At 39.2% G+C, this 25,278-nt stretch overlaps 2 protein-coding genes across 9 annotated transcripts in view; one reads left to right on the top strand and one right to left on the bottom strand.

The window, feature by feature from the left end:
• JADE1 (jade family PHD finger 1) overlaps positions 1 to 5,451 on the top strand; it is a 43,217-nt gene extending 37,766 nt beyond the window's left edge. For 6 of the 7 annotated variants that reach the window (XM_032108598.1, XM_032108601.1, XM_032108597.1 and 3 more), the window contains 2 exons: positions 1,262 to 1,379; positions 1,887 to 5,451. In XM_032108598.1, coding sequence (XP_031964489.1) covers positions 1,262 to 1,379; positions 1,887 to 2,788 — 1,020 coding nt within the window. In that variant the 3' untranslated portion in view covers positions 2,789 to 5,451. The remainder of the gene's footprint in view (positions 1 to 1,261; positions 1,380 to 1,886) is intronic. The other variant, XM_032108596.1, reaches the window with a different exon arrangement.
• Positions 5,452 to 7,520: 2,069 nt separating this feature from the next.
• The window catches only part of SCLT1 (sodium channel and clathrin linker 1), a 31,291-nt gene continuing 13,533 nt past the window's right edge, over positions 7,521 to 25,278 (bottom strand). Inside the window, exons 13-21 of one of the 2 annotated variants that reach the window (XM_032108602.1) lie at positions 23,746 to 23,844; positions 23,174 to 23,245; positions 22,398 to 22,472; positions 21,779 to 21,924; positions 21,299 to 21,491; positions 19,727 to 19,923; positions 11,565 to 11,643; positions 9,921 to 10,016; positions 7,521 to 8,032 (exon numbers count right to left, since the gene is read on the bottom strand). In XM_032108602.1, the coding sequence (XP_031964493.1) occupies positions 7,970 to 8,032; positions 9,921 to 10,016; positions 11,565 to 11,643; positions 19,727 to 19,923; positions 21,299 to 21,491; positions 21,779 to 21,924; positions 22,398 to 22,472; positions 23,174 to 23,245; positions 23,746 to 23,844 (1,020 nt within the window). In that variant the 3' untranslated portion in view covers positions 7,521 to 7,969. Of the gene's footprint in view, positions 8,033 to 9,920; positions 10,017 to 11,563; positions 11,644 to 19,233; positions 19,445 to 19,726; positions 19,924 to 21,298; positions 21,492 to 21,778; positions 21,925 to 22,397; positions 22,473 to 23,173; positions 23,246 to 23,745; positions 23,845 to 25,278 lie in introns of those variants that run through there. The other variant, XR_004240078.1, reaches the window with a different exon arrangement.

The following is a 25,278-nucleotide window of genomic DNA, read 5'->3' as shown; positions in this document are numbered from 1 at the left end:
ATTATGAAACTTACTTTGATTTGCAGCAGATCTGTGTTTCATTGGCATACCAGAGTAGGATGATGTTTCCCTGGACTATCTATGTAGGTTTGGGAGGTAAATGATGTTTGATTCATTTAGGTTTTGAGTGTTCCAATAACAGTGCAGTAGGATCAGTTTGGTGTTTTAATGAGTACATCTAATCCTAAATTCCTTTCTTTTTGGGTTAACTAGTAGAATTTAAGAGCTCTTAAGAGCCAGAAAGAGCACTGAAATGAGTCTTTTATGTCCTTACAGCATGTGGCTCATGTAGGTCATGGACGAAAGCTGGCCCAGGAGGTCCTACCTCAGTAACCTGTAGGTGAACCAGGGCCTTTCTTCCATAACAACTGTCTAATCTTTAAATCAGGACAGCAGGTGCTCATGGATATACTGCATCCTTCATAAAGGATCCTGATGCCTAATCACTCTTATAATGAATTGCTGCAATTTTTGGTTTTTGTTTTTTTCCTAGTTTCAGCTCCAGCCTGTGGCCCTTCTCTAGCTGTTCAGGTGGCCCAGATCCTAGCTGTTACTTGGGATCTTTTGTTCCTGCTCCAAGTGCTCAAGCTTTCTTGTCATCTTCTCTTTGATCAGCTAAATAATTAGACTTTGTGACTATGTTCTCTGGATCTTAAATTATTCTGTGTGTATCCTTTCCATTCCTAAATGTGATGTCAAAACAGGATACGTGATTTTAGTAGTATTTTTAACATTTTACTACTCTGTTCCCACTGATTGTACATTCAAGATAATTTGGATTTAAGAAAAGGGACCTTTGCAAAAACAGACACACTTGCTACATTTCTCCAGATCAGCCCACAAGGTTGTAGTTCATAGGGCACCATGCTGTACTGAGAGAGGAGCCTTGGAATCGTCCACCAGTACTTCTCAGTGATTCCCTCATCTGGGGAGTATTTAATACTGAGTACATTCAAGGATTTCCAGCATTTGTCTAGATTCTGTGTGTCTGTGACTCAGGTGTTTGTAGAAGTTACTTCTGTGCTGTGGCTCTCCAAATCTGATGAATAATCTGTCAGTTAAATAGCCTGTCAGTTAAACAGATAATCTGTCAATTAAATAGACTGTTCTCTACGAATTGTGTTGAAGGTGGTTAAACTTAATGCTCTACTAACTTGTTTAAATGGTGTATAGTACTCCAGCTAAATGAATTCAAAGCACAGATAGGGCAACATCCTAGGAATGCAATCCCTGTAAAACCCATCCCCTCGCTGTCTTCCAGGTGCGTAACCTCACTTACATGGTGACGCGGAGAGAAAAAATCAAGAGATCCATTTGCAAAGTTCAAGAACAGATATTTAACAGCTACACAAAGCAGTTGGAACAAGAAAGAGTTTCAGGTATGCCTCAGTGTTCCTTTTCTCATGTTAGACCACAGGCACAAGGTTTGGTTACAGGCTGGGAAGGACAAACAGGACCTCATTTGTTCTCATTTCATTCCTCAGAAAGATGAATACCTTCAAAATTGACCAGATTACCCTTTAACTATTGAGTAACTAATAAACCATATATTAGATGGCATCAGTGAGATCCACTTGCTGGTTGCTTTTTGCATCCCTCTCTGAGGAGTGTCTCTGTCTTAGTGGACAGAACAGTGCTAGGACTTGTATTTGCTACACCTGTAATTAGATGCAGGTACAGGAAAATAAAATCACACCAGCATGACGTTGTGAAACCGTGACATATCCCCAGAGATGTGACCTAAAAGTGCAGGACAGGCAGCCAAATACCCATTTCTGATATGGACACATCAGGCATGAGAAGCAGAGTTAAAATAGGTACATTGCAAACTGGTATTTACACAGCTATGGAATTGCTTGACTTGAACTTAGTTTGCTTCTCTTCAGGTGTGCCTTCCTCATTCTCCTCCATGGAAAACACGGTGTTGTTCAACAGCCCTTCGCTGGGCCCCAACGCCCCCAAGATCGAGGATCTGAAGTGGCATTCTGCATTCTTCAGGAAGCAGATGGGCACATCCCTGGCCCGCTCCTTGAAAAAGCCTCACAAGAGAGACAGGGTAAGAGACAGGCCTGGGAATGACAGCAAATCCCTGCTGAGGCAGCCCAGCCCGAGGGAAGGAGGTGCAGCTCCAGGCAGCTTTTTAAATTTTGACAAGACCTTTGCTGAGACACGGATTGTATCGGCACAGCAGAAAAATGGCATCGTTATACCAGACCACAGGAAAAGGAGAGACAATCGCCCTCAGTGCGAGGTGGCGAAGGCAGAACTGAAGGAAAAGACTTCTAAACACAACCACAAACCGCTGAGACCCACAGAACTCTCTCAGAGGCAATCGGAAAACAAAAGGGCTATGAACCACTCCAGTGGTAGGTCAGCGCCTGGCACTCGGAGGGATATAGTGCCTAAATGCAACGGGGGTCTCGTCAAAGTAAACTCTAATCAGACAGTAGTTAAAGTGCCTACCACACCCACGAGCCCAGGGAAAAACTGGGGCGGATTCCGAATTCCAAAGAAGGGGGAGAGGCAGCAGCAGGGAGAGAGCCTGGAGGAGGCCTGCCGCCAGAACTCCGGCTACCCCTACCTGGGCGTGGGCAGGGCTCCAGCGAAGGAGCGGACGAAAAGCAAGTTAAAGCCTGACAGCGAGAACGATGGGTACGTCCCCGACGCCGAAATGAGTGACTCGGAGCCTGAAGTGGCTGAAAAGAAGTGCAGGCAGCAGAGGCTCAGTCCGAACAGCACCATCGGCAGGAGGACGGACATTATTCGGAGAAGCATCCTGGCGACCTGACTGGACACAGGGACAGGGTCAGCAGAGTCACTGCCTACAAGCCAACTCCACCTTACCCATCGGTGTGAGAGAGGAGCATTCTTAGAGCTACAGACTGACAAATTGAAAACCCATTTTTTCTGAGTTGTATAAATATGTTTACATGCACTTAAAGCAGTTTTAAGCTCTTTGGTTTTGTTTTGGTTTTTTTTTTTTTCTGCCCCATCCAAATGCCCTCACCCTCCCCCTTTCTGTGAGAAGTTTGAATCTCCCATATTTGCAGCTTTCCTGAGTAAGCAGAGAAGTGACATCAGTACTAAAACAGGAGTTGGGATGCACACAACTCACAAAAATCTTTTTAAAAGGGGCTAGGGTGGGTAGGAGGAATTAGGCTGCATCCATCCGTTCTAGCTAAAAGGCACTGAAAATTTTACTCCCTTCCCCTGACTTCTGGAAAAGCACAAGCTTTTAATTTAACTCGTGTGTATTGAATGGAAGATGGTTGTGAGACCATACTGCACTGCACTGGTAAATCCCATTACAGATGCTCCCTGTCCCTGGGCAGGGGCAGCTCTTTCTCCTCTCTTTGCGGAATGTGTTCTGTTGTGTTCAGTTTGAGCACAGGTGGCAGCTCAAACGCCTCCGGATGCTCCAGAGTTTACATGTAAATGATGACCAGGCATAGCCATGACGTTGTACTGGAGAAGGAGGAAAGGACAGGGCAGGGCTTGAATGATTGGGACTGACACAAAGGATGCTCCCATATGGCTCAGTTCTGAGCAAGGGGCAGGTCTGGGGTTTCCAGCACCCCATGGAATAACCTGTCACCCTTAGTCGGGCACTTGCCTTCGGGAGTGTGATGACAATTCCAGACAGAAGTTTTCTAAGGCACTAGGCAGTAGGATTTCCCAAAGGCCACCACAGATGCACTAATGATATATACTGGGAGAGTCAGGCTTAGGACACTAAAAGGTTGCTTTAAATGGACATGAATATATATTTTTAAATAGGATAAAAAGCAAAGGCAATACATTATGATTAGCTCTTTACAGTCAAACAAAGAAAAACTATTTCATTCTATTATGGACTAGATTTGATGGAAGAGGGAACTCGTATTCTGATTGTGTACTTTTTTAATAATTGCAAGTGGCAATAATTAGTAAGCAGTGAGCAATAATTATTAGGTTGTGAGGATACTGTTTTGTACCAAGTAGAGTGCACACAGCGCAGTGGAGCCTTAGGAGCCTATAAATTTTGGAATTCTTCATAGAGGTAGGTCGGGTATGTACTGGTGAAAAAGCTTTAGCAGCAATGTGTTAACAGAGAGACAGGCATAAAGAACCTCCTTCTCCTCCCTTTTGCTACTCCCAGCCTGCTGTTATGGCATCCACTCACTTTGGAATGTCTGACCCTTGCCTCCTGAGGAGGGAACACTGACAACACAGAATTCCTCTGCCATAGGACTGAGTCTTCCAGAGGATTCAATCAGAAAATAAAAAAGGCTTAACACCCTATCTTGCTATGCAAGTTAACATTATCAATTATGTATTTCACCAGAATGCATCCCTATTGTTTTAAAACTCGGAAGTCTTAACCTTTTGAGGAAGGGGAATTTTATGTACGATAGTACTTTCAAAATCCCTCTGCTGGTCCCAAGAAGTCAGAGTAATTACATGACTTATAGAGGTAAAAGTCAGGCAGGGCACTGGTGACTGAGGTTACAGAGTCACTCTTGGGATGTGTTCAAAGTATAAACAGCAGACAGACAAAAGGTGAAAGCCGGTAAGTTCTACTCAACATCCAGCAGCCTTCCTCAAACAGGCACTGATATTTGCAGAAAGAAAGAAGCTCATGACCACACAGGAATTGCCAAGCCATAGATGGAATACCCTAAATCTGGATTCTGAGTAAACCTTTAACCTCACACCCCTTGGAGAGAGGTACCTTGTTAATTTGCACTATGATGAACACTAATGTTGTGCAGAGTGAATGCCTTAGCTGCTTTGTCCCCTGGCACTGAGGGTAAAAAGCTTTGTGAGGTTTCCAGTCGAGCTGAACCCAAACCAAAAAGGCTGCGGTACGACCGGCTCTGTAGGTTAGTTTTGTCCCCATGCTTAGCACTCAGCAGGAGGTGTTGTAGGTACTGCAGTGACAACCCCACCCCTGTGTTTTACTGGGATTTGCTGGATTTCTGTTTCTAAGCGTTACCTTTCCTTGTGCTGACTGACCAAGAGATCTTTGATATGATCGGTGTGTTCTGTCGACTGTAGGCTAGTTGAACGTCTGTAGAGTTGCCCGGAATGCCATTTGTTAGGTTATAAGCTCACACAGATCTAAATGAAGGGTTCATGTTGTGTGCAAATCTTGATTTCAGACATTTGAGACAATTGTGATGACATTTGTAAAACTTGTACAGATTTTTCACTATGTGCCTAGCTTTGGTGTCCATTCAGCTGAAATTAATTAAAAAAAAAGGTGCATGAAGAGAAACAGAAATAAAAAGTATATGTAGAGATGACTATTTTATATTACATGGCCCAACCTGTATTTATTTTCTCCCTTTTTTGAAGTATTTCTAAAGACCTAGTTGAAACAGCTGTATTTTTTTGTTAAAATATTCCGTAGAATTGTGCCTTTTGTCTGTATGTGAATAAATGCTGTACATTTTTGCAGTATCCTTGCCAGCAGTGGTTTAGACCTCCCCGTCTTTGTGTTTGGGTTCTTCACTGCAATGATCTGAGCAGCTTTCATGGTTAAAACAAGCACTTGATTTGGCTTAGTACAGGTATCACAATGCACACTGCAGGTGCAAGATTTTGTAAATTTGTAAGGTTTTTTTAGGACTGCTTGTTACTGACAGCTGTGCCCATCCCATCAGCAGAACACTGTGTGGTTTGTCCCTTGGGACCCTCAAAGAGATGTTGCTTACCTCAAAACATTTGCATTTGTGGATAGAGGATGTCCTTGCAAAGTCCATAATCTCCATACGTGTTCTGCTGGAAAAGGAACATGAGGTTTGAACCTGTGGCTCTTCGGGATAATTAGGCTGAAAGTTCATTCACTCTCTGAACTGGCTGGGGTCAAGCATTACTGGGAGAAGATTTGCTTCTATGGCAGGATTTCTGGGAGATGAGGATTCCTCTGAACTCCAGATGTAGAAATACAGAATGGAGTTGGTGCAGAGCAGGAAAAGGCAAGGCTGTGAAAGCACATGCTGAGCACTCCATCTTGAAAAAAACAGATCTCCCCATCTGGGAGCAACATGGGAGCAGAGCAGCCTCCTCTAGCCACCTCAGGGAAATGAAAGGAGGTGATAGGTGTATGATGAGTTCCATGTGACCACATTCCTGTTCATGGTTGCATTGACAGACAGGAAGGAAACCTTTTCCTTTCCTTGGTCATCTGCTGGAATTGCTCTCCTGCCCCTTTCCTTCACCATGAGGTGCTTGTGTCATCCCTGCAGTTCCTGTTCTGGCAAACAGCCACCACACAGGAGCTGCACCCCAAGGTGAAATGAATATACCCATAATTAACAGGGAAGCATGCAGGAGCCCTTCTGTGCCTTCAGGAACAAATACACAAATACTTGGAACTGCCTGCCCCTTCCAGCCAGGTTTCACTTCACAGCCAGAGCCTGCCTTTGAGGAGTGAAGGGGATTAATAGCTCACACAAAATCTTCCAGGTGGCCTGTCATCATCGCAGCTGCGCATTATGCAAATCAAAACAAGGTGTCTGGTACTTGCCTGCCTCTGTGTCACACACACTGCTGATTGATGAAAATCTCACCCAAACAGACTGCTTGAAGCTTCTGAAAAATGTATCCATGTTGTTTTGGAGAATCTTCAACATCTTTTACCAAAATTGAGATTTAGAGATTGCACTGGATACAGGCATCTATCGAAAAAGCAACCACTGTAGGAACTAGTGGCTTTCCCTACAGCAAGCAGAAATTGTTCCTGAGGGTGCATCCATCTTGCAGGCTCTACCTGAACTACCAAGATTTCAGGAGGCAGCACAAAGTCTTGCTTCCATGAGGGGATCAGCCCAGCTCTGTCCTCTAAACTGCAAATACGGTGAAGCTCCACTGCCATGGACACGCAGGTTTATTAATCCAAATAAGACATTTCCATCAAGCATTGGGCAAGCACTACCCATCAGCTGAATGACAGGTTAGAAACCAGAATTACACTCTTCACATTTAAGAGGAAGGACAAGCAATTTTGTCACTTCAGGCCAAGATGTGAGCACTTCAAAATCAGTTAAAACACCTATCAAATGCTTGGAATATATGCTAAAAGAGAAAATGGAGTTTGGCTCTAATTTTAGAATGATAGGTGTGACATGTCTCAAATATCAAAGAAAAAATACGTACATGAGGATTCCCACATCCTGGCATCTGTAGAATTCAATCCCACTATTTCAAAAGGCATAAGAGCTGGATGACTTCACCTTTGTGCAAATTAAAGTAAGAGAATAGAAGTTCCCAGACATGTACAAACCAAGGGTGCAGATCAACAGAAAAGCAAGGAATTGTAAAATCACAGTAAAATAAATAGTAATTAGGAAGAAAAAGCACAGCTGCAGGAAGATTACAGTCTTTAGAAATGAGCTGAGTAGCCATAGCAGCATTTTCATTATTACCTGTTACTCTTAGGGGCACCAGACCAAACTGAACTGAATTCTTTAAACTGGAAGGCAATGGAGGTTTCTTGCAGCTCAAACACCGCCCATCAAAACAGCAACTCTTTGACATTCATGATGTAATGAGTCTAATTATAATTCATAAAGGATCCTCAAGTGGTTCCCAAGTTACCTGCACTATGAAGAAGAATTAAGGTGCACGTGAGCAAAGCCGAGATGAATTTCAGTACCTACTGAAGTGTTACCTACTCCCTGAACACAATCCTGTCACCGTTGGAGCTGGTGGATTTTAGACCAAAAAACCCCTGAATGTGCCACAGCACTGTGTCAGATTTTTTCATCTGCTACATTAAAGGACTTTAAGGACAACATTTTGCGGTCTTCTTCCACTCTTTATTGTGCATACAGAGACAGGATCTTCATCCACTCTCTTTCTTACTGGAATAAACCAGAATTTAAGTTTTACAAGCCTTGCTGTGCATTTGACTGTAGTGCTCCAATATGAAGTTTCTCCAGCAATCCTCTTGAATCCCAACATGGTGAATGATAAAAACACGTGTTTAAATATTTTCCAGATCCTTCAGGGGAACAGCTTTTTTATTCTGTGTAGTTATCAGGCTGAGCTGTAATGAAACACAAGCAGATGATAGCTTCTTAATAATTCTTTGTAGGATCAAAGTAACAGCAGAACTTCCATACTGAATGTGTCATGAAGGAGAGGGAACATGCACAGGCAGTGTGAATTTACAATGTACTCTGTACATGACTACTGCTCTTGTCTTATTTCAGATCCCAGAGAATACAAGATGATAGGTACCAGGAACACACTTTAAAAGACACCTACAGAATAGATGTTTTAAACTTGAGCAAACATTATCCTGCATTTTTTGTGTTTTGTACTGAATTGCTATTATTTCAGAATAAGCTAAGATTTACAGTCATTGAAGTGACCAAAATAAAAGTGTAATTTTCCAGGCTCCCTACTAGTCCAGCTCTAGCCTATATTTGATATAATTCTACAATGAAGGTGGATAATGTAGTGAGAATACGCAAGTCAGAAAGCAGCCCTGCGCCTACAGATTAAGAATAGAGAGAATCATCATTCTGCATCTGATCAAATACACATGTGAATGTTCAGCCTTCTGAGGCCTAGAAGAGAATAAATACCCAGATTCATAAGAGTGGACATTCTTGCACTGCTTTTGAAGATCTTTTTCTCCAACTTTTAGCAGGGACAGTACCAGTATGTCTTTTTTTTGGGGTGGAGAAAAAAAAAAAGGGGCTTGGCACAGCAGCTCTGAAGTCACTACAGAGCAGCGAGGCCTATGCAGTAACCTCTGCCACGAGGGCAAGGCAGTTCTGAAGTCTAGCAATAAGATCTGGGCAGCATTTGGGCTGCACAACATCAAATCTCTTTGTTATCTTTGAGAGAGCCTGGTGAGGTACAGCTAATTACCTGTGTTTTCAGGAATAGCAAGACCTCTTCCTCTATGGGCACTGAGGCCATGAGTTTATTCCCTTGAAACGTGACATGAGTATGTTTGGGTTTTTAAGGGGAGACAGCATCTCAGAAGCATTAGAGCTAAACAGATCCATATAACAAACAGGAGGTTAAAAAAAATAAAATTCCTCTTTCAGAGCAAATCTTCACCAGCTGAATAGACTTTGTCATGACAGAGAGCATTTAGAGCCAGGAACCACAGCTTATGTTAGGACAGCTTGGCAGCTATGCCCATTTATTCACTGCTGTTGGGAAAAAAATGCTATTTGTCCTAACTGAGCACTTTAGGTCAGCCAAACATTTCCTCTCTGCAGCTCACATGGGGTCACCCACATTAACAAGCTGTAATTTGCAAATGGTTTTCCTAAATCAATGTAAAAAAAAAGCAGGAGGCAGAAAGACCATCTTTACTTAATAGGAGGCCAACTTGAGTAATGAACTTCCTTGGCAAAAAAATGAACTCAGTGTATAAACTCCCATGGGATTTGCTTCAAGTTGTACAGCTTGAACAGTATGGAAAATTAAATACTGAGAGGGATACACTATCTCTCCTTTACCTCTCCAATGGTATGGAAGGAAACAAGCAGTTCCTACTCTGTCTGCACAATTTTTATTGTTGCAGGAGTTGCTGCAGCTGTTACACACAGCCGACGGGAACTGCAGTGGGTGCACTCCAACAGACCTGCTCCATGCAAACAGCAGCTGCAGTTATTTCAGGGGTTTTTTGTCTTTGCTAACTTGCCATTTCTAAAGCTGGAAATGCCTCTGCACCTTCATTCACACATTTTGAACTGTGCAGGTTTAATTAGTATCAAACTGGTTTTCACAAACAAACCTACACTGTCACATAAGCATCCTGTCAGAAGGTGACATGTCCAAAATCCAAGCTTGCTAAAATTGTGTTGGTAAAAATGCTCATAAATGATCACCTCAGCCTCAGAAATGATGGAGAGTGAGTACTTTTACATATTCCACGTGCTTGGATAACATGTTTTTTGTGAGCTGGGTACCTGTTGGGATGCTGTGGCTGCTCTCTGTTCTGCCTGGCTCAGTCGCCTCTGAAGCCTGTCAATGTATTCCCGATATTCCATGATCAATGTCTCATCCTGTGGAAACAGAATCGCTCATCACCAATGCCAAATTCTTTTTACTGAATTCACACATTCTTTAGCAAAAAAAAAGCTTAACACAAGAGGAACATCAGAAGTGGAACTGTTTTCCCCTTACAGTAAAAGCCTGAGGACAAACTCCTGACACATCATAGAGAATTTCCAGCTCAAATGTGACATCATATGACTTTTCCAATCAATCAATCTGCAGGGGAAGTTTTACTCATTTCACCATCTTGAAGCAAGATGCATAAAAGCTGACATTTTAATTCAGGTTATTTAATCCACACAACCTTACAATGTAAATGTTTTAGCTACACTCAGAAGAAAGAGGAATATATTAGATAGTACAAATGGGATGATAAAACTGCTACAGATCTCCTCTGTTCCCTTCAAAGGGTCTGTAAAAAGCCTTTCTTAACCAGCCTTTACTCACAGTGATGCTTTAAGAGGCCCCATAGAAACAGAGACTAGGCAGGATTAAGGGAATAAAGATAGGTATTTATTTGAAAGGCCTTCAAAGGTACACCCTGGGGAGCCAAAGGCTATTGCCAAGATGGACCCCAAGATGGACAACAGGTCATGAGTTCTCCACACTTTTATAAGTTTGGTTCATTTGCATATCAGGGTTAATTCTCCAGTTAAAGCTTCAGTTAATGATGTAGTTTCCCCCAAGCTTGCCCCTCCCTTTAGAGGCTTTTGGTTTATATTTTTGGGCCTAGGACGGTCTGAATGTCCTTGGAGAGCAGGCCTGGAGAGGCTTTGTTATGTCTGCCTGGCATGAGAGAGCAGAAATTAACAGGCTACAAGAAACTTTTGAGTTACAATCTAGGCAGTACAGGATTTGAAAAATATGAAAGTTAAAACCTAAGGCATCAACAGAAATCTGTTCTCACATCAGCCCCATTCTTCTCCACTAAATAACGCAGCACTACAGAAAAACAAGACAGAAGGACTTATCCTGGCTAGAACTGGATGTTATCCCACATTTATAAGGCTGACAGGAAAGCCCTTTTCTAAAGTGGCCATTAATTATGGAACAATGCACATTCCAAAACAACTCTGCCCTTAATCTTTAATGGATGATGCTTTTAGCCATATGCAGAGATGGACACAGAATGTAAATTGTGCATACACACAGCATGTACTACTGTGTATCACAGTACACACTTGGTGCCTCTGTATACGCCACATTATCCCAGTGCCTGTTCCTATTTAGAGGCTTGCATGGATTCACAGGCAGAAGTAAGTTCAGAAACATCTCCTGAATTTGTCCAGAATTGCTAGATTAGTCACCTAGAAAGATGATTTCTCCTTTCACTTTTGTAATTTGATGGTAAAGTTCATTTGTGTTCCTGCCATTGGAACATGTCAGTCAGCAAGAAACAGTGAGGCTTTCCAATTATTACTGACTATTCCCATCAAAAATCCTTAATTTTCTCTAAACCAGCAATATAACTCACCTATACAGGTTTCTGATAACATCTTAGTGTATGCACATCAGGTTGTAACTGAAAGTAGCTGTCACATCAGTCATTATCTTACCTCAGTTACCTTCTCATTTGCTAGTTCCAGCTGGGAAATGAGCTCCTGGCTACGGAGTTTTTGTTGACGCAGCTCACTTCTGGGAATCAGAAGAAAAGATGCTGATTAGCAAACAGTAGTACTTCAGTTATTGGAACGTAATTTCATAGATAGTTCATTGAATTGTGGAGGCTTATGGTGGGTTTTAATTACAGGGTTATTCTTAAAACACCGATTTCAAAAAGCACCACACAGCACTTCTTCATGCTGTGCATTCAGAACTGTAATGGCAAAGGAACAAGATGTATTTGTTGGAATCAGCAAGACTTTGTCAAGAACACTTGACATTTTGCAGGGTTTTCTTCCTGTTTATTGAATCTTATTTTGGAAGCATGCTATCTAGTATGCAATAAATATAAGCTGCATTTTGCACAGTAAGTTCAATATTGAGATTAACATCCTAATTAGTGTTCCATAACCAGACCTCAACGTGGGCGTTTTTAAAGGTGCTTTGAAGTACCTAAAAATAAATCATTCTGTACTTGTGAGACAGACAACAATGTGACACTTCACGAGGAAAAGGAAAATACCCCCTACTTCAAAGTGGTCTTTTTACTTTGATACTGAATGAGTTTTAGTGATCTTCAATTTACACAGTATTGAAGACAAAAAACAGTTGGGTTATGACAGACATCTCTGAGCTGGTGCTTAAAGGAAGCTGTTCTTGTCTCCTGTCATCTCAAGAAGAGGGATGACTAAAGATACAACTCCAGTAATTTTAGCCAGGGAAGGATGCAAATCTAAGTGAGCTGCTCTAACCTCTGAGCAGTCTCTACTCCACCACCTCACCTTAAATGCTCTACCTACTGCTGAAACTGCATGTGCTGCAAGGGAAGCCAATGCTTTTATTTTTTTTCAGAGAATGGAGGTAATGTAGGAGATACTCCAGCCTCATTACATCTTAATGTAATGCTCTTTTAATGATGACACTTAGTTCTCAACAATAATTTACTTTTATAAACTTTGAAGCTTCGTATTTAATAAAAGTTTGAAAACTGATCTATGGCACTTGAAATACAAGGTTGCAATGCATCTGTAACATCAGGTCACCCCTACAGCTGGTGAGGAGTTTCCACTCACCTGTTCTCAACCTACTGGTCCCAGGTAGGTGTCACAAAAACAGTTCAACAACTTTAAACTTTCATAAAAATGAAAGTACATAGGCAGCATTTCAGTGATGTTAACAGTTAAAATTACATACAGATTACACCTGTTACCACATATGAACACTTTTATATAAAGTAAGAATTAAAGATGGATTAAGATTGCAGGATCAAGACAATATGTTAGTATGTAGCACTATTTTTGTAATTTGTCCTCTGTAATTAGTATTAAGCATCAAATGAGGCAATTTCAATACAGGAGACCAATTTTTAGGTGCCCTAAAAATTCTTAGTTACTGAAAAGAGCCTGTCTCCTGTGCTTGTCCTGAGGTGTGGAATTAGCATGCTTAGCAGCACAGACCATAAACAGAGTTTACGGGCTCATATACAGCTGTAATCAAGAAATTATTTTTATAATGAGATCACACTGAACACATATTTAAAAGGAAACAGTTTAACCTTGTAAGCATAAGGAAATGTGATGGCTGTTGAGGCAGACAGTTGATTCATTCTGCGTGTTAACCCTCCCCCAAACACACCTCATGAGATCTCAATATTAGAACAGAGCAATAACCCCAACTGCTGGATAATTAAATCAGCCCCCACTGCACATTGTCTTTGCTAAGTGAGTAGGAAACAAAAGGTGAGCTTCTAGCATTTCAGCAGACAGGTGATAAATCCACCAGCTGCAGCAAGTACTTTTCTGCAAAGCTCTCATGACAAATATAGCATGTGCCAGCTGTTTTTTTGGTTGAATTATACTATAATATGCTTCAGTTACTCTTAGTAATTATGAATTTTGTATACTGCCAGTACCTGCAGCTGTCTCTCATCCTGTTAATTTTTTTCTTTAATGAACATCTTAAAATAAGCAGCTATGGCTGCCAAACATTACACAAGTGCAGCCAAGAATAATGTTTTAGAAAAAGAGGCAACTTCTCCATCTCAAGATGCCACACAATTCACTCCATGTACTGTACAGGATGCAGGGAAAACGAGAAAGCAGTCGTGGCCAACGTTTCATATACTGCCACCAGAAAAGGTCACTCCTCAGAGGCAGATTCTTTTCAATCACAGAAAAGATAAAAACTGAGAACACTCCAAACCCCACACATGCCTACTGATGAGTCAGAGACTCTTAACTATGACAAAGAAATGTGTCAGAGGCAGAAATTGGAACAAAGACACCCAAAATAGCTGCAATCAGATGGCTTAAGCTAAGCAAAGTCTTTAAATATAAAAACAATACAGCAAGGATTCCCTTTTGTTAAGTACTGACAATTATAATGCAAGTGACTATTAAGGAAATGAAGCCATCCAGTATAGTTCTTCAAATAAATGGGTTTATGCTACAACAAGTATTTTTTATTTTTTCCCCAAAAAGCTGTATCGTGCTACATAATGGCAGATGAACAGGATTATTAATTTATTAGTTTGTTCATACTGTGTATTGTTACTGCATTCTATTACTTCTGTAATTAAAGACTTCAGATTTTTAAAACTCCTCAAATGCAATGTTACATGGAAGCAAACTTACTCTACCATTTAAGCCAATGTTTATACATTGTTTCATGCACTGTTTTGTAGAACAGACCTGTCTATACCTATTTCTACCCCTATTCAAGCTAACCTGTACCTAAACTGAGCAATCACCTACGTGTCTGACAGGCCAAAGCAATATCCATGGCAAAGTTGAGAGAACTGTCAATCTCCTATCAGGTTTTCAAGTTAAGAGGATCTACCTTTTTCCCTGTCTGCTGTTGTTCAGACCTAGTCCACTGAAGGGCATTCTGTGATGATTCAATCATTTGATTCAATATAAAACTTTGCTTATTGATGTGAATCTTCTTCTGTTCCCTGCTCCAGCCAGAATCGTGTTCAACAAAAATAAGCTCTTGGCGTTGGCCACTGGTGCAGAGTCTGGAAAGGGTTTATCTGCTCACCTGCAAAATTCTCTATTTACCCCAACTCTTCCTTCTCAGGATAAGGATATAAAAATCTACAAAAAATACTGATATGCCAATGAGATGGGATCAACCATCTTTTGTATTCATGCATTCATCTACAAACCTGTAAAAGTGGGCTTTACAGAACAAATGAATCATCTGCCCCTACTTTTAAAACTTGCATACAGTCTGTCACTTCATTTTCTTTCAGCAAATGCTGGCAGATTGAGTTAATCTGGTTTTGCCTGAATTCTGCTGTCAGAACTGTCTCTCTCACCCCTTCTCATTCTACCCTCTGTTCTGTTGTTACTGAAGTTTGTTTCCTTCCAATTTGCAAATTTCCTGAATGTTCCTTTGGTGTTGCTGATTCCACTTTCTATCTGCTGTCATTTATTCTTCTCAGCTGAAGTCTGAAGAACTACAGAGCTTTACACTGATGCTGTAACAAGAGCAGTCTCAGCCAGCCTCTTCCCCCAAATGTGGCCAGAGGAACCATTCTTCTGGATTACAGCGCTTCAGTGAAAGCAAGAGCTTTTAAAAACTTGTGCATGCTTTCCTCATTTCTTTCAAAAGTAAATTCTTTCAAATGAAGACAAGAAAAGTAAAAAGCTGGAAGCACTTGATACTGATTTTTTTACCATGGCTGTCAAAGGCAGATGACCTTAAATTTTCAGGACATTCAAACTGACAGTGATCTTAGAGCCTACAACTTTACAACTGGAAGCTCTACACCCTGTAGATAGCAACAATAGTAACATGGATTCTAGTTCTTACCAAATTCTACACCCACTCGTGGAGAATGACACTGAAGATCCAAATAGCTTTTTCAACATTAAGTCTAATTCTGATTCAGTGATTTAGATTACTTGGACAACATTCCAGATATACAGCAGGAGGGGGAAAAATCAAATAGTAACTCAAGTATCAGTTAAACTGATAAACATAAAATACTTAAATTTTTCACTAAGACTTAAAAGCTCTTTTTGTGTTATGAAAGAAATTACATTTTGAAATAAGTTTGATAGTTTTATAAAATTTCTATACTTGTTTTCCAATTAAACCCCTATAAAGAATATGAAAGATGACTATTTTTACAACTTTTAACAGTGATCACTCATTTTATACTATTTTACTACTATTTTATAATTGTAAACATTTGCTGTCTAAGTTCACGTCAGTACCTATCATTAGAATGCAAGGCACATTTAAAATGGATGCAATCAAAGGTCAGAGCAGTTTGGTTTCTGACTCTGCCAGAGCAGACACTGTGGGAATAAAGGGAATAAACTTAGCAGTGAGTTGTTAGCCATGCTGCCAAGAGCAAAGGTTTTATTTGGAATGATGACCCATGTCACATGGGGCACTGACCACCTTAGTTACCTTCAGGGTTCACTGGCACAAGGATAGTGAAGCAAAACTGGCTCCTTGCCCTTCTGCAAGGTGAAGATGAGGTCTATTACCAATAAATTCTCCTTAAGATGCACACAGCATCCTAAGATGCTTAGAGGGAAGAAGGCTTTTCTCATAAATGAAGACTGTAATACATTTGTATGAAGAAAATGGTGCAATTTAGTCTACAAGCATTCAATGCACTGCCTCCCGTTTCAGCACTGGTTCTGAATTCCAAGTTCAGTTTTATCAGCAACATGTTTAACTTGAATGAGAGCCAAAGGTCTAGAAAAGCACAGAATAATTTTCAATGAAGCCTGGAAGTATCAATTTACTTATCAACACTTCTATCTACAGGTTTTTCACGGATCTACTGGATTCTTATGTTATTTACATTACATGATCTAAAATTACAGGTTGAAAAACTTACTTTTACTTCTTAATTTTTTTTTCAGATCAAAAATCCCCTAACACTCACTGATGTTGCTTCATTCCTTACAATTATTTAATGCTTCCTTCGTGCATATGGATTACACCTCATGAAAAAACCACTGCAGACTTAAGACCATGACAAATGAGCAGCACAGAAAATGGAAGTTAGCAGCTGCTGCTGGTAAGTTTAATAAAGAAGCCGAAGTGTTTCAGACACCCTCACATGGAAAAGGAAACCAATGAGGACAGAACAGGAAAACCATCATGACTTTAAGGCAAAGGAATGGGAAACACCTACACTAACAAATGGGACACTGAGTCAGTGTTTATGGGAGCTGCACTAACAGCAACCTCCTGGTGAAACGCAATCTAAAATGCCTCCCCCATATACATGGATAGGACTTGGTTAGGAAGTTTCTAACTTCCTAAAAAGCCACTCAGCTATAAAACACTTTAGTATGCTGCAGGAGTAATGATTCTAGTTAAAAACTGTATTTTTGTGAAAAAATGAAATTCTGCTACATGTCACCAACACAACCTCTGCATTTGCTCACATATTTACATGAATCCTCCTTTCTCTTGGACCCCAGCATGAGGCTTGGTGAGAACATTTCCTTCATTAGCCTCAAGAGACCTTTCAAACAGAGCCTTTAATTAATAATAGATAAATGAATCTATTACCAGTATCAGTCTGTCATTTTGTGTTCTGACATTTCCCTGATAAGTGCATTTGCTGCAAAATTATTCTGCTTTTTAAATAATCAGCAACTTGATTTTAGTTCACAACACAGTAAGAAGCGATTTGTTGCTCTGTACTTGCACTCAAAATGTTATTGTGATAGATGAAAATAAATATGATAATTACTCGTTTATAATATAAGCAAGGACTTTTGTGTTGAGTAACTACTACAGTGTAATTCTAATTTTCATACCAACTGCATTCTGCACTACATCACTGGGTGTCTGGCAATGCATGTAAGGTGAAAAATAAGCTGGTTTTAAAATTTCCAGATACTACTGATAAGGTTCAGTTATACTACTTGCCACCATGGTATCAAAGCATCACTGCACAGATTTAACATGAAATTCCTGATGTCAGTCTAAATGACAACCTTCCTGTTTCTATTGCCAGCTTCCTTGCCAGGTAGAGCAAATGCCTGATAAAGACTTCTATTTCTAGCTTATACAGTATGAAAAAGCATAACACACCAAATCATATCATAAAGCAACTGACTTAGCTTTTAGACTTGCACCAAAATATCTACTGAAGTCACATAAATAGGGACATTTTCAAAATTTACTACCCATTTTTTATTCAGGTTCACAAAGCAGACTTCCTTGTATTTTCTATGTCAGCATTTTGCTGCAGATAAATAAGGTCTGAATCTTTTGGTCTGCTGTAACAACATTTTAACACTGAACAGTAAAGGTTTTAAATGAAAACAGCTGTTTCACAGACAATTTTAATTATTTTGGAAGTCTGCAATTTTTCCCTTTTAATCGGAACTTGCTGAACCACATCCAGGATCTGGTGATGAACCTAGATGCTCAGCTGTGAGTTTTGTATTTTGATTTACAGAAAATAAGCTACAAGTTTAAGAGCTAAAATTTACCTTAGCATGGAACATTGCAAAATAATTTTCTTCTCCAGTTATTGCATTTACAAAAGATGCTGAAAAAGTATCAGTAAGAGCCAGCTAATTACATACAGTGAAGCTAACACCTCTAAAACTGTCAGTGAATCAGCACAGCTCCCAGTGTCTCACAAAAATGCTCAATACTGATGTCTTCTGAGAGATACTTTTTCCTTTTTTAAAGAACTGTTTAATAATAATCTTTGCAAAATACAATATATTTTAAGGGAAAATAAAGCCAGCCTGTATCTGAACAGATAAGGTAAAAAACCCCTATAACTGTTTCTCAGGGGAAGTAAAGATGAGCACATACTTCACTGCAAAGACGGATATCCAGGTTAAGAGTAGTGGCAGGGTAGATTTTCCTGGCTTGTGTTTAGAGGTTTGGGTTCTAATTCCACTCACACCACTGGAATTCTGACAGCCAAGAAATGCCAAGCTATGCTTCAGAAACTGTAATTCCAAAATTGCATGGGATACTGGAAATATGATTGAAGCTGAGAATATGTAAAGCCTTACATTAATAATAAAACATGAAAAAATCTCCAAGACAACCCCAAAGGAAATGACAGCTAGAATTCACAGGTTCCCAGTTTTAACAGGGAAAGGTTTTGCTTCAATGTTAACATGATAGTAAAGCAACTTCTAAAATCAGTCTGAGCAAAGAACCACATGAGTGCATCACTTTAAGTGATTAAAGGGTTGCTTCAAATGTATCAGTTTAACACAGCTGCATACCCTGAACTTTTGTTCTCAAACCCACTGAAAGATAATGCAATGTTATATTCCTTTCTAACCACTTTAATTTTAAAGAAATGAGACTTATGAAATCAAGCAGTTTAGCAGTTACTGTGGACCAGTGCGTCAACCTCCTCCAATTTTCAACCAATTTTGAAGAGGAAGAGATCTTGAGGACATACATTTCTATGCAGTTCTGTAAAACCACCAGGCTAATTTAATGTCAAATTAATAGTCTGCTTGAGCTAACTGAAAGTTTCCTGAGCCTAGAAATGAAATGAAGCAAAGGGCAAACTTGTGAAAATGAAAATATTCTTATATTCTGTACTGTAAGCACAAGTATCAGCCTAGAAATATGGACGAATTAAGAGAAAAGTAAAACGTATACCGTATTTTTTCTTAGGACAATCACACAACCCACTTTTATCTTCATTTATGACAGCAAGTGCTCAGAAGAGAACATTGAGATGTACATTCTACGAGGTTTTTGTCCAGTTTATTTTAGAAGTCTGGAGACTCACTCCACAACTGATGCTTTTCTGAAGAGGTAAAGTTCTCATAATCCACAGCTAAAATTCTCTAAATTGAGTGTGCTGTACCTTGAAAGGGAAAGTCAAAAGTAATATATTCCATTTACCTTTTGTCATTACAAAAACTCACACATTATCAACAAGATAATGAAACAGTGTAACTTTTACTTCAGTGCTAACTTGACAGAGAGCATCAAGAGTTCTGTTTACATCATTCTTCTTGGTTTTGCTGCAAGCACATCTTTGACTCTGGATGGTTTGCTCCTCATGGTTTTTCACCACAGGTCTACTGCCATACACAAAATAATATCTGAAACACACTTTGCAGAAGGGGAACAAAACTGCACTTACTTCAGATTACGAATCCTGGCTTCTGTAGTTTCAGTGAGGTTTTTTGTTTCCTCTTTCCACCGGTTTGTTGCTTTTTGCTGAGCTACTAAGAGACGTCTGAGCTCAGCAGTGGACTTGTGACTGGTGTCCTCCATCTCCTTGAGTCGAGCTTCATACCCATGTTCTTTCACTGCATGCTCATGCTCCATTGTGCTTATCTAAAAAAGCCCCACAAATCCGGTACAATCAAATCTCTCAATCTCTCACTCTTCACCTTTTCTTTTTCAGTTGTTTTACAATGCCTGAGTAAAATTTATAAACATTTGTTGAAAGCATGTAACATACAATAATTAAACTTCTAATTATATACTCAGAGATACATGTTCCCAAAGCCAATTTAAGCAAATAGTACAACTGACAATAAAGGATAATGAGCTGTGTATGCTTATTTTTGTAAGTAATCTTTATTCTTCTCCCTGGTGTTTTCTCCACAGAAACACGTTCTTTCTTTTTCATCTAGCTAAATGTGTTAGGAGTTTCTTAACTGCATCTGAAATCCTTGGTACATCAGAGGGAAATGAAATCACGCAGTGAATCTTATCTGTGACTATAATGGAAGCCTGTCTGATTAAATATGAGACAGACAAAGATTTAGTATATGCCTTCTGTGCTCCATGTCCACTACCTATCTGTTACAAGATTCTGATCCTTTGTTTAAGCAAAGGGTTCTGGAGTTGGACAAGATTTCCTGGTAAATTTGACAGCTTCCTTTATCTTGTAGTGCAAAGTGGAAGCCAGATTGGAGATGGTCCCCATTCACACCTTGTAAAACTGCTTACTGAGGTTGTCTTCATTGCTCCAGATTCTTAGATCCCTTTTTTTGGTATCTTTACACTGCAGAGGGGAAAGTACCAGCTTTGTGTATTCAGAAAGCACATCAAGGGTCCAAGCTGTTCCCCCCTCCAGAAGCCAAGGGTACCATGAATCCTGGTACTGACGTTACTACTGATTCCTTACCCCACCGCCAGTCTGCTCAGGGGCATTTAATGGAACATGCTCAAAAAGAACAAACCAGCTTTCAGCCAATAATCTTGTTTGCAAGATTAAGCACAGAGAAGAATTTTTTCTGTCCAGAAAATACAGAGCCCAAGTTTGACAGCCCCACTATTAAATTATTTATTAGTTACACGCTGCCCTGACAACATGGTGCACACACAAGTAGAGGAACACTCTGGGCAGAAAGTCAGACATAGATTTCTAACACATTAGAGACAAAAAATAAATAAAGATCGGGAATTGCAATATTACTTAATGTATTCATCTTATTTTAAGCAAAGAACTTCTGGGGTCTTCTTATCACGGAGAATTTAATACACACTAAAATACAATTTAATTAGCAGAGATTGAGTTACCCCATGGATTCTGAGGACACACAATGCAACAATAAAATTACTTTTAAGCAGCAACCAGGAAGCATCATTGAAACTCTCAATCTTAATTTAAACATTTAATGCTTTTTTCTTAGAATTGCTGCCTTATTAAGCAAATATTAGTCTTACATTACAAAAAAAAATATATATATATAAAACATACCTTTATTTTAGCTCTTTGCTGAGCCTCCACTGCCAGTTTTCTCAAACCATCCATTTCATTTTGCAATTGTTCATTCTCTTGCTGAAGTTTTAGTCTTTGTTCACTGACAGAGGCACTCTTTTCTCTTTCTGAATCCAGAGTGCTTTGCAATTTAGAGATAACTTCCTGGCAACGAGATTTCTCTTCCTCAGAGCTAAAAGAGAAGGAAAGTCTGGCTGTAGCTGAAGAATTGAACAACTCCTGAACCAAAGGACAAAGGATATAGACCGGGAGCTATGCACAAATCAGCAAAGAATTTTATCATGATGGAATTGATAAAATCAATCTTGGGTTTGAAAATTATGGTATCTTGATATTATGTCTGCTACAGAATAAAAAGATTTCACAAAACCCTAACACACATTCAGCAATTGGAAAAGTCTGAAATAATTTCCACTGCTTTCTCTTCTTACTTCTGTAAACATCTGTAACATCACTTACTTCATTTCCAGTTGTTTCAGTTTATTTTGTATCATCTGCAGACTCAGCTGAAGGTCATCTTTGGCAGCTTCTGCAAGTAAATACTTCTGATGCAGCTGCTCGAGCTGTCTACTGTTAGATTCATGCACTCTGTGCTCCTTGTAAACCTGAAGAGTAAACTTATATGTAAGTTTACTCCTCATTGCATCCTATTTTCTCATGATTTAAACTAAAACTGCATTTCTATCACTGTCACTGCAACTTGAAAAAAAAAAGTTTCCAAAGATCTGATCAGACATTTATTTAGTTTCCTGTCTGTTGATCTTAACTGGGATATGTACCAGCACTCCTCTGGATTATATTAAACATCTCTCTTTTGCTGTTTACACTTTTCAGAGAACTTTCTTTTTCAGTTTGGTGTTGCAGCTTTAAAACATTCTCTTGATTAAGAAAAAAAAAACCCCAAACAACTAAACAACCTTGAAGTAAATATATGAAAATTTACAATTAAGAAAATCTACTCAAAAATAAAATAAGAAAGTTAAAGGAGAAACACGTGAAAAACAGGAAAAATCTATGTATTTTTTCCTTCTGAAATGAGATCTTAAATGTGATGTAAAAATACAAACAGTTGCCTTACCTTTTCAAGTTCTTCTTCCACGGCTCTCTTTTCTCTAATGGCTCGTTCAATTTGACTCTGTTTTTCTCCACATTCCTTTTTATAAAAGTCATTTTTAAATAAGATTGAATAAATCAAAATAAAAATTCAAGAAGTGCTGAAGCCAAACCCTGCCCAGTGTAAATGCAGTTCTTGCTCCTGCCATGGATGCATTTGATTATATTTACCTGCTCATTATCTTCTCTATAGGATCACTCAATACACAGACTAAGACAATGTAAAATGAAACCTTTTTTAAAAAAAACTAATGCATAAATAGGTGCATAAGCACTGAATTCTTGTGGTCACCTGCATGATTTATTATGTAGTTATTGATGTTTTATGTATTTATTTACAAGTTCCTGGTTCATTCAAAATATGATGACTGTGATCCACAGACTCTCTTAGGATAGTTTATCAGCTTTCATATATTTCATTTCTACACACAACTACAGATAAGCACAGAAGGCTGAGTTTAGCGTATCTCTGAAAAAAACAGGGATTCTTAAGAAAAGCCATCACATGGGAAATATTTTCTAGAGCACAGATCTCACTGTCAAAATGCCTGTGAATCCATCTCTGGAGACATGCAGCACGTAATGCGCTATACAGTAACAGAGGAATGTCCTACACAATTACTCATTCATCACATTTAGTTGACCTAAAATACTAAATTCTAGCGTAAGTATTTGATCAGCAAAACCCAGAAGTCTCAAATGTTTTGCTACTGAAAATACTTTTATCAGTCAACTCCATACCATCTGAAGAGCTGAAACTTCTTCTGTCAGCCGAGAAACCTGCACATTACATTGCTTCTTTGCAGTGTCTACCTGTGACCAAAACAAAACTACAAAATTAGTCCCACAAACTACTTTTCCATCTTGCTTTTTGACACACATATACACATATAGTCTATATGTGGTGCATGTATATAAAGCATGAAAATACCTGGGACTGCAATAACTGAAAACTCTTATGATATAAATGTTAGAAGAATGATTATTATCAATCCATACTACTTTAACTGAGGGTGTTTAGAAAACACAAAAGCACAAATGAAGACGCCACAACAAGTGTCATTCGTATCTTCACAGTGCAGACCTCTCCATACCAGTGTCTGCAGAGACATCAACAGTTTTGGTTCTTGTTTAGGATACACGTCTAGACAATAAATGCTGAAGAGTATGGTGCTATCAGCAGGCTGCTTTGCCATTTATATTATCCAAACTCTTGTAAGAAAACTGGTCATGATGACTGTGCACCAGCAGTAGCTTTGCACTCTGAGGAAAACCAAAAAATCTTCCTATTCTTTCTAAAGATAGTAACTTACTTCCTTTCTAATTCTTGCAGCAGTGCTTTCTGCAAGTTGAGACATTTCATCCTTCAGTTTTTTGATTTCTTCTTCCTTTTGTTTCTCCTCAAAGAATGCCTAGAAGAAAAATAACAAAATGAAAGACGACTGATATTTCAGTGTGATACTAGGAGCACCAATAGAAAAACCCATACTGCTCAAAAGACACCTTTTTTTCCTTTTTACTTTGGAGTAGCTGACACTGAGACTCAACACGAAAACAAGAACCGTGAAAACATGTACTAAATGCACATTCTTGTAAATCAGAACCACACAAAGAGTTAGTGACAGTAGATGCCTGTTTCTGTTGGGATGGGGAGATTTTGGCTGAGCATGGAATTATACAGAAGAAAGCACAGGAATCCAGAGCAAAAGGCAAAACTACTCTCCAGTGTTCTATCTGGGGCCAGGATGTCTAATAAGAAAGGTCTCTCTTAGGAAACGGAATACCTTTAGACACACACACTCCTACATATAGCCAAGCATTTTATATTAAATTACTCATCTCCCAGAAAACTAAAAGTAAAGGAATAAAGATTTATAAGTAACTAAGGAACATGCAGGCAGACACTCTCATGCTGGGTAACAGTGAATCGTGAGAATTACAGAAAAAAGTGTAGCAAGGAACCCTTCCTCTGGGGGATGTAAAAAGCTACTGATTTTACAGTGTAACAGGACAAAAGATTACAGAATACAGGATTTTTGATCTCACCTACCAAGAATCCTAGGTGGCACACAGAGAATGTGTATATGCATAAAGGGAGAAGGACGTAAAAAAGCCCCTAATGGATGAAATAAACTAAACCCATGGAAGGTTACTCACTCCAGGCAGTAACACGCCATTTCATTGGCCATGCTCTCTTTTACTGCTCCCATAAAATTCAACTTTGTTTTTTATTACTCAAACTACTCTCAAAATTCTTCAGATGTCTGTTTATAAGCTTAGCTTCGTGTGCTTTATAATGTGAACAGAAGAAGTGTTATTGTAATTTCCACCTCCATCTTCTACAGAGCAGGGAGAAGACAATTTAAACATAACATGTTAACAGATATGTATATTAATGTGCATTTTTTTCTTCTGTTCATTAATAGAACATTTTTTTCCCTTTGTTCATTAAATTTTCTTCCCAGCTTGAAAAATTCAGGATATTAGCCAGAGCAGTAAATTAAGAACTATCTGCTTTGTTTTGGCTCCTTCAGCCATATATTCGTATCTATATTTTTGGCATCAACATTATTCTATGATAGTTTAATCACACATTGTACATAAAAGTTTCTTTTAAGGCCTCTCCACATGTCTAGATTTCTTTGTTGATGACTGCACTTATTTTGTTTCCTATGTCTGGTTGGAAACAGTTATAAATTCATAACAGAACCTTCCTTTTTATTCTGACGCCACCAATTTGTTTGTGAGTACTTGGTAAGAGACTCTGAACTCTTGTCAAAAACTTTGGAAGATTCATGTTTAGGTACAGTGCTATCCCTCAGATCACCTTTGTCCAGGCAACCAAC

This window comes from Corvus moneduloides, chromosome 5 (genome assembly GCF_009650955.1).
Source record: "Corvus moneduloides isolate bCorMon1 chromosome 5, bCorMon1.pri, whole genome shotgun sequence".
In the NCBI taxonomy this organism is placed as follows: Eukaryota; Metazoa; Chordata; class Aves; order Passeriformes; family Corvidae; genus Corvus; species Corvus moneduloides.
The sequence above is the reverse complement of the archived record's forward strand: the minus strand, read 5'-3'. Positions and strand labels throughout refer to the sequence as shown.